General features: G+C 37.0%; 1 protein-coding gene across 5 annotated transcripts in view; it reads right to left on the reverse strand.

The window, feature by feature from the left end:
* Positions 1-15,242, reverse strand: part of ROBO1 (roundabout guidance receptor 1) — a 461,057-nt gene that overhangs the window by 22,523 nt on the left and 423,292 nt on the right. For all 5 annotated transcript variants that reach the window (XM_025214559.1, XM_006032830.2, XM_025214558.1 and 2 more), the window contains 5 exons: positions 14,069-14,404; positions 11,543-11,650; positions 9,070-9,214; positions 6,480-6,728; positions 1,786-2,195 (listed from right to left, as the gene is read on the reverse strand). In XM_025214559.1, the coding sequence (XP_025070344.1) occupies positions 1,786-2,195; positions 6,480-6,728; positions 9,070-9,214; positions 11,543-11,650; positions 14,069-14,404 (1,248 nt within the window). The remainder of the gene's footprint in view (positions 1-1,785; positions 2,196-6,479; positions 6,729-9,069; positions 9,215-11,542; positions 11,651-14,068; positions 14,405-15,242) is intronic.

Consider the following 15,242-nt stretch of genomic DNA (forward strand, 5'->3'; position numbering starts at 1 on the left):
AGCTCGTGGTCGCTGTCACCCAGCTTCCCATCGATCACTAGGTCGCCGACTAGGTCATCCCCAGTAGCCAGTACCAGGTCAAGCAGCGCTTTGCCTCTCGTTGGCCCATAGACTTCTTGAGTCAGGTAGAGGTCATCCACGCACGAGAGGAAGCTCTGCGACCGCTCAGATTTTGCTGAGCGATCCTCCCACGAGATGTCCAGGTAATTGAAGTCACCCATGACAACCATGGTCCTGGAGCAAGCTTCCTCAGCCAGTTCCTGGGCAAACTCCTGGTCAATCTCAGGACTTTGAGTGGGAGGTCTGTAATAGACTCCCACCATTGTGTCCCCTGTTTATAATAATCTAAACTGCCCGTAATGGCAAGTGGCAAATTATATAATTCCTAGTCTGGTTCTTTTCAATTGTGCTTCAATGAGAGATTAGAATATAATCCAATAGGGGCAATAATGAAAAATTAAATGGCAAAAAGCTATCTTTAGGTACCATTAAAGCTACGGCTCAAACTTACAAACTTAGGAAATAAAATTTTAGAAGTGAAACAATCCTTTACACATTCCAGGAGACAAGGATAAACCCTCATATGAACACTAGCATTCTTTACTTTGAAAAGGAAATTTGAGAAAAATATACATAATAAGGAATAGTTGAATAGGAGTCATTTAACCATTGTACTCATCCCAATGAATGACATCAAAACACAGCAAATTTCAAAATTGTAAATTCTCTCTCACACAGCACATAATTAGACTGGAACCCATTGCCACATGCATCACTGAGGCTGGAATCTATGCAACCATAAACAAGGTATGGGGTATTCATCATTTATATGTGTAACAAGAATATCCACAGCTACAACAGTAAGATATAAAACAGATAAATATGGTTCTGAAGAAATATAATCCACCATCCTTTAGTCACCTACATGAAATTTATCTCATTATATAGTATCCCAAACCTCTTTGATAGGTGAATTGGCTTGGAGTCTCTCCTGGAACATTCTGCAATAGCCAGTGTTGTATACAAGGTATTGGATAACTAGACAACAGGTATGATGCATGAAGGCATTTTTTGTGTTGGTAAAAGTAATGTAAAAGCACAGTAATGCATAACAAAAAAAATCAAAAGGCGAACCTTCTGATTTCCCTCCGCTGTTTTTGATTTTCTTACTTTAATATAACAGCTATATTGTAACATCTAAACAAAGACAAAATGGTTCAATGACTTTTACTTTTGCAAACAGCTCCTAAGCTGAGGTCCTTTTTTTCTTTTTTTTTTTAAATTTCAGACCATATTTGAAGATCCTTGTAATTGAAGAATATGCAGTCTGTGCTGTAGTGGCTACATTGCCATTCATACCTAAACTTCTGATTTAAAGTTAGCTTAGCTCTATCTAACATGCTTCAGTGAATGTAGTGCAGACACACCCTCAAAAGAACAATCACAATTTTAGCACCACAGGCTGGTATTCTGCCTGTGGTTTAGACTCCACTCCACAACACCTCTGACAAATTGATTTCCTGGACCTTCCCGGCCTTCCAACCTTGAGATGTTAAGCAAAGGTAACTGCCTCCCATTGCACCTCCAAAGGTATATTATTGGACAAACCTCTGTCTAATTACATGGATGCACAACTTTATTCTCAGTGTGCTGAATTTCTACATGTCAATTCACTATTAACTTCTTAAAGAAATTCAGAGACAAGTTAGGAATAAAAGGCATGTCATGGTAGCACTTCCTTCTCTCAATTAACTAAACATATTTTTGTTGCTTATAAGAACTTACCTCCTGCAGCATCCTGCATTTGACGTCTTGCTACTTTAAGACCAGCATATTCTGCAGCTGCTGCCACGGCCTGTGCAAAATCTGCATCAGTAAAAAATGATCCATCAGAAGAGCTAACACTGGAACGTCCACTTGAGATGTTGTCTTCTTCTGAGGCTGAGCCCCACCCATTGATCATGGACCCTGTGACAGAACTTTCCAAATCCCCAACACTTGAAGCAGGTGTTTGCTCAAGGCCACGCAAAAGAAGCCTTCTATTTTGCATCTTGGCAACCTCTATGTCTGCCTCATCATCTTCCTCTTCTGGTGCATCAGTATCCATATCTGAGACAAGGGGTCCTGAAATATAACCATAGGTGTGTGGTGGAGAAATGGGCCTTGGCGGTGGCGGAGGGCTCACAGGCTGGCGTCTGCATATAAATATAATATTATGAATAATTAACATTCAGAAAATACTGAGGAAAAATCAGAGTAGATGCGAGAAATTCTCTTTCCTACAAAACAACCAACTTGATTTCCCAGTTTAAATCTCCAAAATTTCAATTTGAAAGCAGCAATTTTTTTATGTTTGCTCTAATCTGCCATGATTGACAGCTATAGAACTAGAAATCTATCAATAACAAATGTTGGTGTTCTCATACTGCTCCATGTCTAATAAAAATGTGCTCAGTTATGCATAAATCTCCTAATACTTTATGATTTAGCTCATGCACAACTTGGAGAAGAAAGGTGACAATTTAACAAATTTTATATTATGAAATGAACTCTGCATGTTAACAAAGGGGGGAATGGTATATGGGTTTGAAAGCCTGAAATTACAAGACCCAATAGACATCTATACCCAAACCGATTGTTCCATAAACATTATCCTTCTTGGAATATATTTTTCCATTCACTTCAAATATAGGACTAACAACATTTGCTTCTCAACAGTTTTGAAACTTCTCTGGAAGGTAGTATTATGAGAAAATTGTTCAGTATTTTTTTTCAGATTTATTTCCAGGGCTACCCACATATAGAATCATAGAATAAGAGATTGGAAAGGATTTTAAAGGTACCTGAACAAATGCAGGATTTACTATTGTCAAACCATCTCAATAGATGTGCGGGATGTGTGGGTTTTTTCACTAATTTTATGCTGTTCTTAAATAATAAGCAAAAATATTACTAGATGAAAGATCAAAAAGGACTGAGCATCACTGGATCAGTTGTCAGTTTGTCTAATATTCTGTTCAGAAGAATATTTGTCTTAATGTTGCTTGTACTGGCAGCAGTTGGTTTTTTTCTTGTCATCAATTTTGGAAATTATTCCCAGAGCCCCAGAAGAGTTTTTCAATTCCCACTTGCTAGGAGGAAAAATATTTGGTGTGGGAATGCTTGCAGACTGTTGATTTCATTCATGACCAAAAAAATCTGCTACTGAACACTTTGTCAGTGGCTGGTTTGCAACATACCTCAAGAAAATATGTTCCTTTTCTCAAGGTTTGAACACCTCAAAATTGCTTATTTCCACAAAATGACTATACCACAACCTTGATATATTTATTCTTATATTTTTGATTACGTGCGCTGGGAAAAGGGCCAGTTTTTGCTTTCATGAAATACATAGACTTGGACAAATTTTTCCTGAAAAAGCTCAATCTTGAGCTGATAAAATACAAAACTCCCTGAATTGAGTAGTTTAGTGTCTCTGACAAATGTGTGGAAAATATTTCTGTTAGCTACCTAAGTATTAACAGGCAAAACAGACAATGAAAAGTAGAGACATATTAACCGAAAAGTCATTTTGCAAAATGGTAGAGGCATGTATCTGAATTAAACAAAAAAAATGAAAATAGACCACTATTTGCCTTTCAATACAGCCCCATCTGGGCTAAATGAATATTGCCTTCATGTAGGTAAGATCCATTCTTATAGTAAATTTGCTAACTATGGGTCCTCTGGTTCTTGGTAACATGGTCAATTTCTTAGAAAATATGGAGACCATTTTTGAGAATATGACTTGCTGTCTGAACCATACAAGTGATCTAATTATAAATGGCTATTCATGGATGCATGGATTTAGCAGCATTTCTTTCTTTATCCAGCAAAGTACTAAATTACAGTAGTTCTGACTTCATTATTGACATTGTTTCTCATTTCAATGTATCTTCAGTTTCTCCTGTGCTTATCTACTCTTCCAGGGCACAACTTCCTGTTTCAACCTGCTATGACCCTTGTAAGCTGAAATGACAGCCAACCTCACTGCACAGTTAGCATCACAGGGTGGTATTCTAGATGCCTGATTCCAAAAGCACATTCAGTTGGGTTGCACAATGACCAATGAAGACTAGAGGAGCAGGAAGTGGAGTGACAGGAGAACCTCAACTTCTCCCCAAAAGGATACAGCTTGTTGACCACAACTACAGTAACCTAACAAAAACATCATTTGCTTTTTTCAGCTAGTATTATTTTAAATACTAGCTTTGGTACAAAACTACATACTCAACTTAATTCCCTGCCAGATATTTTAATTAAATACTATGATTAACCACTTCAGTTAATCAAGAATCCTCATATAGAAGAACCAACTGTTTCTAATGAAGAATGTTCATTGTGAAAGACATAGTACTCTCAATGTTTCAGGTGGAAATATCTTTCCAGAGCGGGATGAGTACCGACAACAGCTTAATCTGACTTCTAAAGCTAATGGGGTCATACAAATGCCATTCAAGTGGGAGATATAGATGGTCAAGGTTTGCTGAACAAGTTGGTTCAATATATTGCATCTATTGTAATTAAAGAGGAAGGCAGGGTTGATGTGCACGTTGCAGACTAACCAGAAAGAGAGAGTGTGTATATGTCACAAGCTTGGTTTATCAGATGCTGCAAAATAAGGCAAGACTAAAAAGTCTAAGAAAATAAAATAAAGACCAGATGTGGTGTTTCTCTTACTAGGGCTGATTTGCTTTGCAGCTTTACAATGGCAATAGTATTTAACCAAGGCTGAACCTCTACAGATGGTTTATCTATTTAGAAATAAAAACTTCCATCCATCTTCCTCATGCTGAAGCAATTCAACAATGGTACATCCTTTTAGTCACAAATTAACCATATATCCTATTAAGTGTGGTAAGAGAATTGTGATGGCCACCTTTCACTCTTTGTGCTGAAAGGAGCATTGAAGTTTTGAGACCGTTACCACCTGGCCTCCCTTTCTGTGCACAAAGCCTGACACACCTCATACTATTCAGTACATAGGCCCTGAGGATCTGCTTAGCCACTCACAAAACAAGCTACAGCTTATCCATTAACTTCCAATTGATTCAATTTTTCAGTCTCAAATGATCCCCTAATAACCTCAGGTATCTATATTAGTCCTTAAGTGCCTAAAATAGGTATTTTGCTACCAAGTATCAGGACAAATCAAATTACAGAGAAACAATGTTAGCTAGGTACTAAATGAGAGAAAGGAGGAATGCCCATAAGGATGAAAGAAGCGCGTAAGACCCAACAAGGAAAAAAGCAGAAGATACAGCACAATGGAATAACGGGGAGGAAACAGGAATACTGAGGTAGAATGGTGAATATAGTTAGGAGCATACTTGAGACCCTCTTAAAAAAAAGGAAGGCCCAAATACTAAGGATCAAGTTTAAAAATGGTGCAAATCAAAACAAAAACAACCACAGAAAAATCTCTTCTCTAGACCTGTTTTCTAGGAAAACAAACATATGAAAAATGACATGAACAAAATCAATGTCAAGCAATTAACTCAGTGGGATGACAGTATAGAAAAAAATATTGCTTTGAAATAAGTGCAGCAATAAGAAACATGAGAAATTAAGAAGTTCAAATTTGATTTTGGAACAATAAGCCCAGGAGTTATTGAAAACAGTAAGAAATTAAATAAAAATGACTAAAGTAGTAAAAGTTTATTGGTTTATCATAAATATAATATATAGAGACTACATGGAGTGGGGAAATCTACAAGGAATGTTTTCCTGCATGCAGACACTGTGGTGCCATCAACAAAACAGGAAGGATCGCATATAAAAAATGTAATTCAGAATTCACTGCGTTATGGAACACAACCTGTGAGAACAGAGAAAAACTTGACTGAACTAAAAGAGACTCGGAAGGGAAGACAAATTCTTCTGAAACTAATATCTATCTTATTAATGTTGATTTTTTATTTTTAAATGAGGGAAAGCGAAAACATTAAGGAAATTTCACAAGCAGTAATTTACTGCATTAGGATTTATGAAAAGGAAAATCTATAGGTTATATAAATTATATATATTCATATATATTGGTGACAAGTTAATTGCACAGTTACTGTGAAATAATGCATGCAATTTTATGGTAATAATGCAGTAAATCTATTGGAAACAATAGAACTGTAATTATATGGTAAGTTGTGTTAACGATACCACTTTAATATCCTGATGACTGTGAATTTAACTTGTGTCAGCATTGTGTGTAATGTAAGATGATATACCACTTTTATTTCCATGGAATAATAGTAAAGCAACTTAATTACATATGTCTAAGGATATAAATTGTTGAACCTTCCCAGATCATGAGATAAACATAAACATAGTAGTAATATGCTGGCTGAAATCTTGGTCTCAGAGAAGTTAACCAGAGTTTTGCCACTGGCTTTAACATGGTAGGACTTCATTTGTCAATTTTGCATATGTTTGTACAAACAAACCTCCGGTCAGGTGGGTGCTGTGCATGTCCTATGTCCTCCTGAGAATCCTGTAACATGGGCTGAAGTTCTTCCTGGGGTGAAGGTGTTAATGTGGCAGTTGACTGATGGCTGTATGAGACGGCTGCTGGAGATGAAGCTGCTCCGCGAACTGGTGGGGTAGGGCCTCGCTCATCATCATCTTCCTCTAGCTCATCCTGCTGCAGATACATCCTTGCAGGTGGCACTGGACATGGAATTTCTTGGTCATAGCTAAGAAGTAAAATTTTAGGGAAATGAGGAGTGGATCTTATACATGTGTAAATACCCAGGTAAATTTCAAGTTTCTTGTATAAGTGAAATTTCAGGGATCAAATCTGGACCCCACAGAAGACAACAGCAATTCTGCCATTGATTTCAAGGGGGCTAGGATTTCACTCCAAATTTTCCAAGTTTAGTATATAAAATAAGGTGCCCAAATCCTTGTTTAGGAACCATAAAATGTCTATGTAGTTTTGGAGACCGGAAAATACACCTGTAAATATCCCCAAATGATCCCTTGACACCTCTAGGGGCATGTCCAGATGAGCATGGCTGTGCGGTATGTGGCATTACAGGTACAACTGCAGAGTCACATGCCACACAGTCAGGTGTTCTCTGTGCTGCAACGGTGCACTACCCATGTGTGTGCTGCTCCATTTTTTTTCCACAGGTTTATTTGACTCCTGGATATCTAGGGGTCAAAAAAACCTGTGGGGAAAAAAAAAGCAGAGCAGTACATGCACGGGCAGCATGCACTGCTGAAAAACAGAGGTGGGCCACCCGGAGCTGCACTGCAGCTGCCAGCCAGGCTCTGCCTGGCAGAATCACCACTGTTGCAGCTCCGGGAGGCCCCCACAACACCAAATAAGGCTGCTAGGGAGAGCACAGTGCTGGCCCCAGCCTGCCCTACTACTTCTTGGGTCACCTGCCACACACCAAAGCGTGCGTGACCACTGCTGTGTGTCCCCAGGGAACCAAATGTTTGTGCTCATCTGGACGCGGCCTAGATGTCTAAATAAGCCAGCCACTATGAGCCTTCCCACAAACAGACTTTAACACCTACAGTTGAAATTTAAAGACTCTCACACTCTCCTGCTTATCTGTTGCCTAATCCTGGAGTAGGAAACTAAGTGTTTGACACTGATGTTTGTCAGGAAGCCACAGTTTTGTCTCTGGGCATTCCCAGAAGTACCTCAGTTTCAACTATCATGAGCTTACCTCATGCCTATGCCTCATCAGGATCCTTGCTTTAGGCATTCCTTTGCCCACCTGACCTGAAAGACTCGTTCAGGTAAGTGTTCTCAGTGCATCTACCAGTACGGATGCCCATCGGACCAGCAGAACCCACCTTCCTCATATATCAATTAGGGCAGGAGTGTCAAAGATAAGGTCCGTAGAGCCCCAACATCCACTCCCAGTGCTGTCCCTGGTTCTCAGAGTTGATCCCGATGTAGCAATGGCCCCAGTCAATCTACGACCTGTGCTGCATGCAGTGCCCACTCTGGCTGGCCCGGGTACCTGAACTACATGCAGCACTCTCCCTAGGTAGTCTGGGACTGTGCAGCATGTAGCACCCACTCAGGCTAGTCCAGGACTCACGTTGCACATGGTGCCTGCCCTGGCTGGTGTGGGGTGGGCATCACATGCATTGTGGTTCCTGGAGTGGACACATGTGGCACCCATCCTAGACTACCTTTGCACAGGTGCCACAAGTGATGCAATTCTGGAATGGCCACCATCTGTGCTGGATCTGGTAAGCGGGAGAAGCAGGGGGCTGAGCTAGCCTCTGGGGCTGGCCCTGCATCATTCATCCAGTCTGACATCCTTGAATTAGACCATGGAGCCAGCATGACAAATAGTAGTCAACAGGTTATACAGCTGCCCAAATACTGCTAAAACAACTGGATAAATGATTCAGTTAATAAATGCAACAGAACTATTTAATCAGTTTTATTAAATGTAGATTTAGGCATTTTGAAAATCCTGTTTAGAACATCTACTCTTACAAGGCTAGCTCAAATTGCCAGATATTGCCACACTGCTTGCCATGCAGGTTTTATATTAGTCAGAGTCTACCATGACTGTAACTTCAGAAAAATAACAAATAAGCATAAGAAACATTTGCATTTTATTTTCAATCTTTTAAATGCTCCATTAAATCCAAGGAATTAGATTCTGGTCTTATTAAAGATTAAAGTAAAACTCTCTATAGACTTTTAAAGATGCTGTGCTGCAATGTCCTTAGCTGGTTTTCTGTTAGATCACTCATATATGGCTCCCCTCTGAATACAACGTTGATTTCTTGTTCCTCAATTCTAAACAAAACATCCTAAAATCCACAAGCAGTGCACAGGTCTCAGCACTAGAATTGAAGTTGTTAATGATGCACCTGACTGAGGCAACTTGCTGTCAAAATCCCTATTTTAATAAGCAATATGGATCTGGCTCAGATGCATCCAAAACATATTGAAAGAGAGCCTCCCTACCACTTTGGTAGAACAAATTAAATGGAATCAATTTGAGCCATCTAGTCAGCAAAACAATAAATGTATGAATTGCTCATTTTTCTTGCCTTTCATCCACAGAAAGACTGTAATCTTCACTGTTGCTGTGAGGAGGAGGATGTGCTGGGGGAGGTGGAAGCAGGTCTGCCCAGTTCATGCCAGCTTGTTTGGGTGCTTTAGGAGTACGAGCCCCCTTTTTGTGCCCTTGACTCCCTGCAAATAAACAATCACATATTTAAAAATGATTTTAATTATCTCCTTTTCTCTAATTATTTTGTTAAATCCCCTGGAAAAAAATCGTCAGGATTCTTTCCAGCTTCTGTTGAAGTCAATGGGAAATTTACCATTGACTTGAATGGGAGCAATATACCCAGTCCTTTCTAACTACTTATGTAACTGAGGTTTCCTTGTAAAACCAATTATTTCAAATTTTGCAGCAGTTAATTTTAACCAGAAATTTTAATATAGCAGATAAATATATACAGAATTCCTAACTTGAAGTGTTAATAAATAGCTAAAATGCAATAAAACCATAAATGAATTTTACAAGCAGTATCATTAACAGTGATCTTCCTGCAGCTATTAATTATACTATAGATTATCATCTAAAACAAATGAGCTGTAGACATATTTTCCAAAGTGCCTTTCTATTATTTAATTGCTGGAACCTAAAATACAATATGATACAGATATGATCTATTAAAGTTCCATTGTAGCATTAAGTCACTGAATATATGTAATTTGTACTTGTCCACTGAAACGTTTTAGGCACAATGAAATTACTAGTTTTAGTTCAAATGGCAGGTGTAGTTTAAAATAATTGCTGGGAGAACTGAAATATCTTTATATAAAATAAAATTATAAAGATGAAGAAAACTGAAGAAATATGCTCTGAATGTTTTCACCGCTATTACTGGAAATTATGGCTTATAATAGAATGATTTAGCTTTAACAATTCTAGCAGGTTTGAAGTAGACCAGTTATTTTGCTATTGAATTTTGACTCTAGTACTGTCTGTAATCAAAACCAGTTGTACATTTTCCCTGGATTGATGCATCTATTTTTTGTCATTTTTGCTATTCTCTGTTTAATAATGATAATTATATATTCTATAAATTTATTTTTTTTTAAATGAGAGGAACATCAAAATATTTTTCATCATATTACAATGTTTAGTTAAATAGGCACGGGGATTTGACTATGATAACCTAACAGAGTTGTATTTGTACACAATACAAGGATGTTGTATTAACTGTATAATTGGGTGTCTCATTTTGTGCACCTTTGGACAATAGGTCTTCATATTCTTGTTCCATACTTTGTACTGTACATAATTTATCTGATGTATTATTATTATATTGGTACATACAAGGAATACCCCTAAGGACTCCAAGGAGATCATCAGCTGTATTCTGGGCATAATCCACCATGATAAATACAAACATTAACACATTTATTAATCTGGTCACCTTGTTTCATTCTTGCTAGTGGTTCTTGGCTTAAGGCTACAGTTTGTTCACAATATGAATAACCAAGTGTGATGAATATAGACCTTCTATTTTTAATGTGCAAGGGCTCCCATGAAGTTTTTCACTGAGTTTCACATTTATATACTGTACAACTAGGCAGATTCAGGAAATTCTTCTGTTGGCTGACTGGGTACAGTCATGCTGCACACTCCTGGAAAATTAGCCTTGGGAATTTAGTTTTAGAAAAATGTGCTGTTTTTACCTGAACCATTTAGTGTCTTGGTAAGCATTTCTAGATAATACAACAAAGTTTTCTTTTAATAAGTTATTTATAAAAGCCTTCTGAATACTTTACATATGAAATACACTATGAGAAAGTTAATTCTACCTTAAGTATAATTTTTCACTTCCAATCATTAAGATTAGTTGTGATGGATATTGAGCCTGAGTAAATAAAACAAAGGGTATTCCTCTAATTTTTTTTTAACTAGCATAATATATAGTGTCATTAAAAAAAACCAAAACCACACACACAGATGCAAATACACTGTGAATAGTTTTGTTAGAAAACAAATGCTTGGTATCTTCAGCAATTACAAGGTAGATTTTTGAGCTGGGGCCTGAGTCAGGAAAGTAGGACCTTACAGGAAGGGAAGTAGGAAGGATTACATAGCTTTCTTAACAATAATGACATTGACTTGAATTTGCTATGTGGAGGCCCCATTGTTAAACAGTGGGAAATCCAAGTTAGGAAATCCAATTTGCACTACAGTAGATGGTTTTTCACAGCTGTAGATCACACTGATCAATTAGTTGATGCTTTATTTTAAACAATTATGAAGAAACAACAATAGAACATGGAAAACAATTAATTCTCATCCAATCTTTTGATTTTTGCTCGTACGTTATACTTTCTTAAATAGGACTGTGGATGTTTTGCACTGCAGTCAGTCTAATAATTAATGCTGAATAGAGCTAAAAATTATCAAGTGTGCCAACATTATCAATAATACAATAATAATATTACAATATTATACTGTAATATGCCATATTTTGGTAGGGGTATACTTACCAGATGTATTACTTCCTCGATCTGAACTGTTATAGGATCCCCCTGTGTTCTGGTCATATGATTGATTGTATGGAATAGTTGGAGCGATATTTTCATTTACCCGGTAATCTGAAAATTCAACAACAGAGTTAATATTCTCTCTTCAGAAAACCCCCACCATATACATATATATACACATACACACAAACACACACACACGTATATCTCTGCTTTATGATAAATATTTACTGAAGAGTATTTATATATATTTTTAAATCACCATAGTTACATTTTCCTAGCATCTCTTTCTTTATTACAGTGTATTATAGCAACTCAGTAGCTACAAGTAGAAAAGTGATTGCTATGAGTAAAATTCTGTCATGTTCACCAAAAAGGTGTCAATGGTCAGTTTGTCTCTTTAAGAGATAAATTCTCTGTTGCTCTAAAGCAGCGCAGCACTGGTATCAGTTTACACCTTCAAAGTCAGCTTCAAAGTCTCTTGGTCTCTACGCCAACAGGTGCAGACACCATTATAGAATCATAGAGTCTCAAGGGACCTCTTTTCTCTTGCAAAGGTGCAGATTTCACCATTCTTTAACCATCTGACATAGGTGCGTCTTCTTAAAAACTTCCAGTAAACCTACATCAGTTGTTGTATATGGCTTCTTATCACTATTAGCAGCTATAATAACTGGACTCTACTTTTGAAGCTTTGAATAAAAACTTCATCAGAGATGTTTTATTTTTAAATGGTAAATTTGGCAATCAGATGCATAAACTATTTTCAAGAATAAAATAGTCAGCAGACAATACAATGCTTTCTTGCTTAAGAAGTGTGTATAATTTACAGAAGACTAGCAAGGACCTGAGTTACTTTTCATTAGCAAATACAATAAAGTCATAAAAAGAACCATTGGACGTAAAGTAGCAACAATGAAGCACAGCATGTAACTCATCAAAATGGTTATTTTTCTCATTACAAAAGCTATAGGTAACATTGTCAGCAAGATGGTTTTGACTTAGGAAATGAGAAATCTAAGATCAGAACATCAACTCATAAAAAATACCAAGTAGCTAAGAATCTAGTTCCCATCTGCTGTAGATATTTTTGTGATAATGTAAGTATAAGAAAAAAAAAGAGCAAAATTATATATTCCACACCAAAATGTATTTTCTAATAGTTTCTTAGTCTACTCGCATTCCACAGTTCATACTGAAGCCCTGAATACCACATATGTTTACACAGAGGATAAACAAGAAATCACCACTCTGAAATACATATATCTGACCATCAGCAGACAATGCTTCAAGGAGTTCTTTCCACACTACAATATGCTAGAGAATGTGCAGCTGCAGAATAGAAAATTTGAAAGAGGCAATGTCTTCCTGGGCATAAAAAACACATGTGTTTTAATTCTGAAACAGATATGTAATATACAAACTTATGAAAGAAAAGACACTAAATAAGCTTAATTACAAAAAAATAAACCCCTGCCCTCGAGTACAGAGCCACAAAAATTGAATTTTCCTTTGACATGTTTATGTCAAAAGGAGGTGTCACATTTTATACTGCCCTCTGGACTACTCTATGGTAGGTAGGTCAGGTAGTAAATAAATGAAATCAACCTTCTGTAATGAAACATGTCTTTTTGCTGGACAACTTTTCAATATCACTATGTGATCACATGAGTTACAACAATCCATTGAAAAAGTTCAAAGTTAGAATGGGTCCAGTTCCTAGGGATACTACTTTGCAAATCAGGTTATTAAAGCAGGTTGCATGGTAGCCTGGAGGACTAGCAAGAAATCACATACCTATTTCTTCCAACTCCCACACATGACATTAAAGAAGTGTGCCCCTAAGGTCACAAAAGTACATTCTGATGTTTCAAGTTAACACTGAAATCAATTTATTTCTAGCTTCTAGATCCACAGACTTCAGTCAGGGCAACAAAGGAAATTTAGTTTTCAAAACTGTGTACAGTAGCATTCCTCTGAATATGCGAGTTGAAACCTTGCTAGGAATACATCTAAAAGGAACTGCATTTGTCCATTTCTGTCCCCAGTGTACAACACAATACGAGAGTTTCTAGAGTTTGATGTGCAAAATTCCATTCATTTACATGATCATGTAGATGTAATTAGTCTCCATCCATGACAGGGAAGAGTAGGCTGACCTATTTAAAATTTAAGGTGGAGTACAATGTGCATCTGTTCTACGAATAAAGATCTGGTCTCTTTCCTACTCAAGCCCTCCCCTACCATAAAATATAAATTAATCTCAAAGCCATATGAAAATATATATTTATTTAATTCTCTTTAAAGTTACAGCTTATTTGTTATAATAAATTCAATCTTTGAAGGTTATTGTAGTGCTAATTAACTCTTTGACACTATTAATTGGGAATTTCTAAATCTAAAGAGGAGGAAGCCCTGAAGCACTGCAGAGGTCTGTGCTTACTAGTCCTGACAAGCTCTGGACTCCCAGCACAAGAAGGTTAAAAATCCTCTGCAGGGAAAGGAGAAAAAAGCTAAAAAGCTCTTCACCTTTGTTTAATTTGTTTTGCTCCATAATGTTGTACTGCATGGGTGCAACCTCCTGCTTTTGCTGAACAGAGGGTTTCCAGTGTTTCTCATTTGTATCCCCACTGCCATTGTTAACATTATTGGTGATATTTGACTGGATGAGTTGAGTAGTAGCATAAGGAGTGGGCTGTCCAGGTTGGCTGACAAATCTTCCATCCTTTAGATTTGGGCTATTGAAGGTTTTCATTTCATTGATTTTGTTGCTTAGGTCCACATCACCATAAACAGTTGGCTCAGGCAACATCAGGTTGGTTTGCTTGTTGTCCAGTTGGTTGTTGTAATTTGCTATACAATCAGCTAACCACAGGGAAAAGAAAAAAAAAAAAAAAGAAAAGGTCATTCTGTTCAGTTACACTCTTTGCCTTCATGTGTAATATCCTTTACAAAATGTTTTAATGCATAATATGAACTGATTCCCAGAAGCAAAAATGGATTTCAATAACATAACTAAAATAATCCATGGAGCTTTATTTACCTTTTAAGTTACTGTACAAAACCAAAGGTCCATAGGATTTCTAGTTTTCAATTACTGCTCTATACTCATAATTCTCCAGATCCAATGTAGTCTTCCTGGGTTTCTCTCCATTGTGAATTCAGCTTTACCAAATTTTACCTACAGTAACTTATCTTTTTTCTGTTGGTCCTACTTTGACCATATGAATGTTTTAATTTTTAAGCACTGTTCTAAAAACAATACAAGCAACTTAATAATTAACAAGACAACTTTTATAATTAAAACAATCCACTTACAAGGAAAAAGTAAAAGTGGGAAGAAAAATAGAAAGCAGTTTCCTGTCAATAAACCCCTTCATACCTGAGACAAAAATCAGAGACGGTTATGGATTCTTCTGTCTAAAACTGTCTTTGAAGATGATTATACAATGACAGAAACAATTAATGAAGAGACAGTACAATATGAAAGTTTCTCAGTAGCTGTTTAATAACACTTTATTAGAACACAGCATTCTTATACAATCTCATGTAAGAGCTTGAAACAAGAAGATAGGAAAGCTTTCTTGAAATAGGTTCCCCATAGCCAATCATTAATTACTCTGGGTTTTATTAATCATAAACATCATTGCCCTTAGCCCCTTATTAAATGTAGAAAAATGTGAATTTATCTTCCTAGAACTTA

The sequence above is a fragment of the Alligator sinensis genome, unplaced genomic scaffold (genome assembly GCF_000455745.1).
Source record: "Alligator sinensis unplaced genomic scaffold, ASM45574v1 scaffold923_2, whole genome shotgun sequence".
NCBI classification, from domain to species: Eukaryota; Metazoa; Chordata; order Crocodylia; family Alligatoridae; genus Alligator; species Alligator sinensis.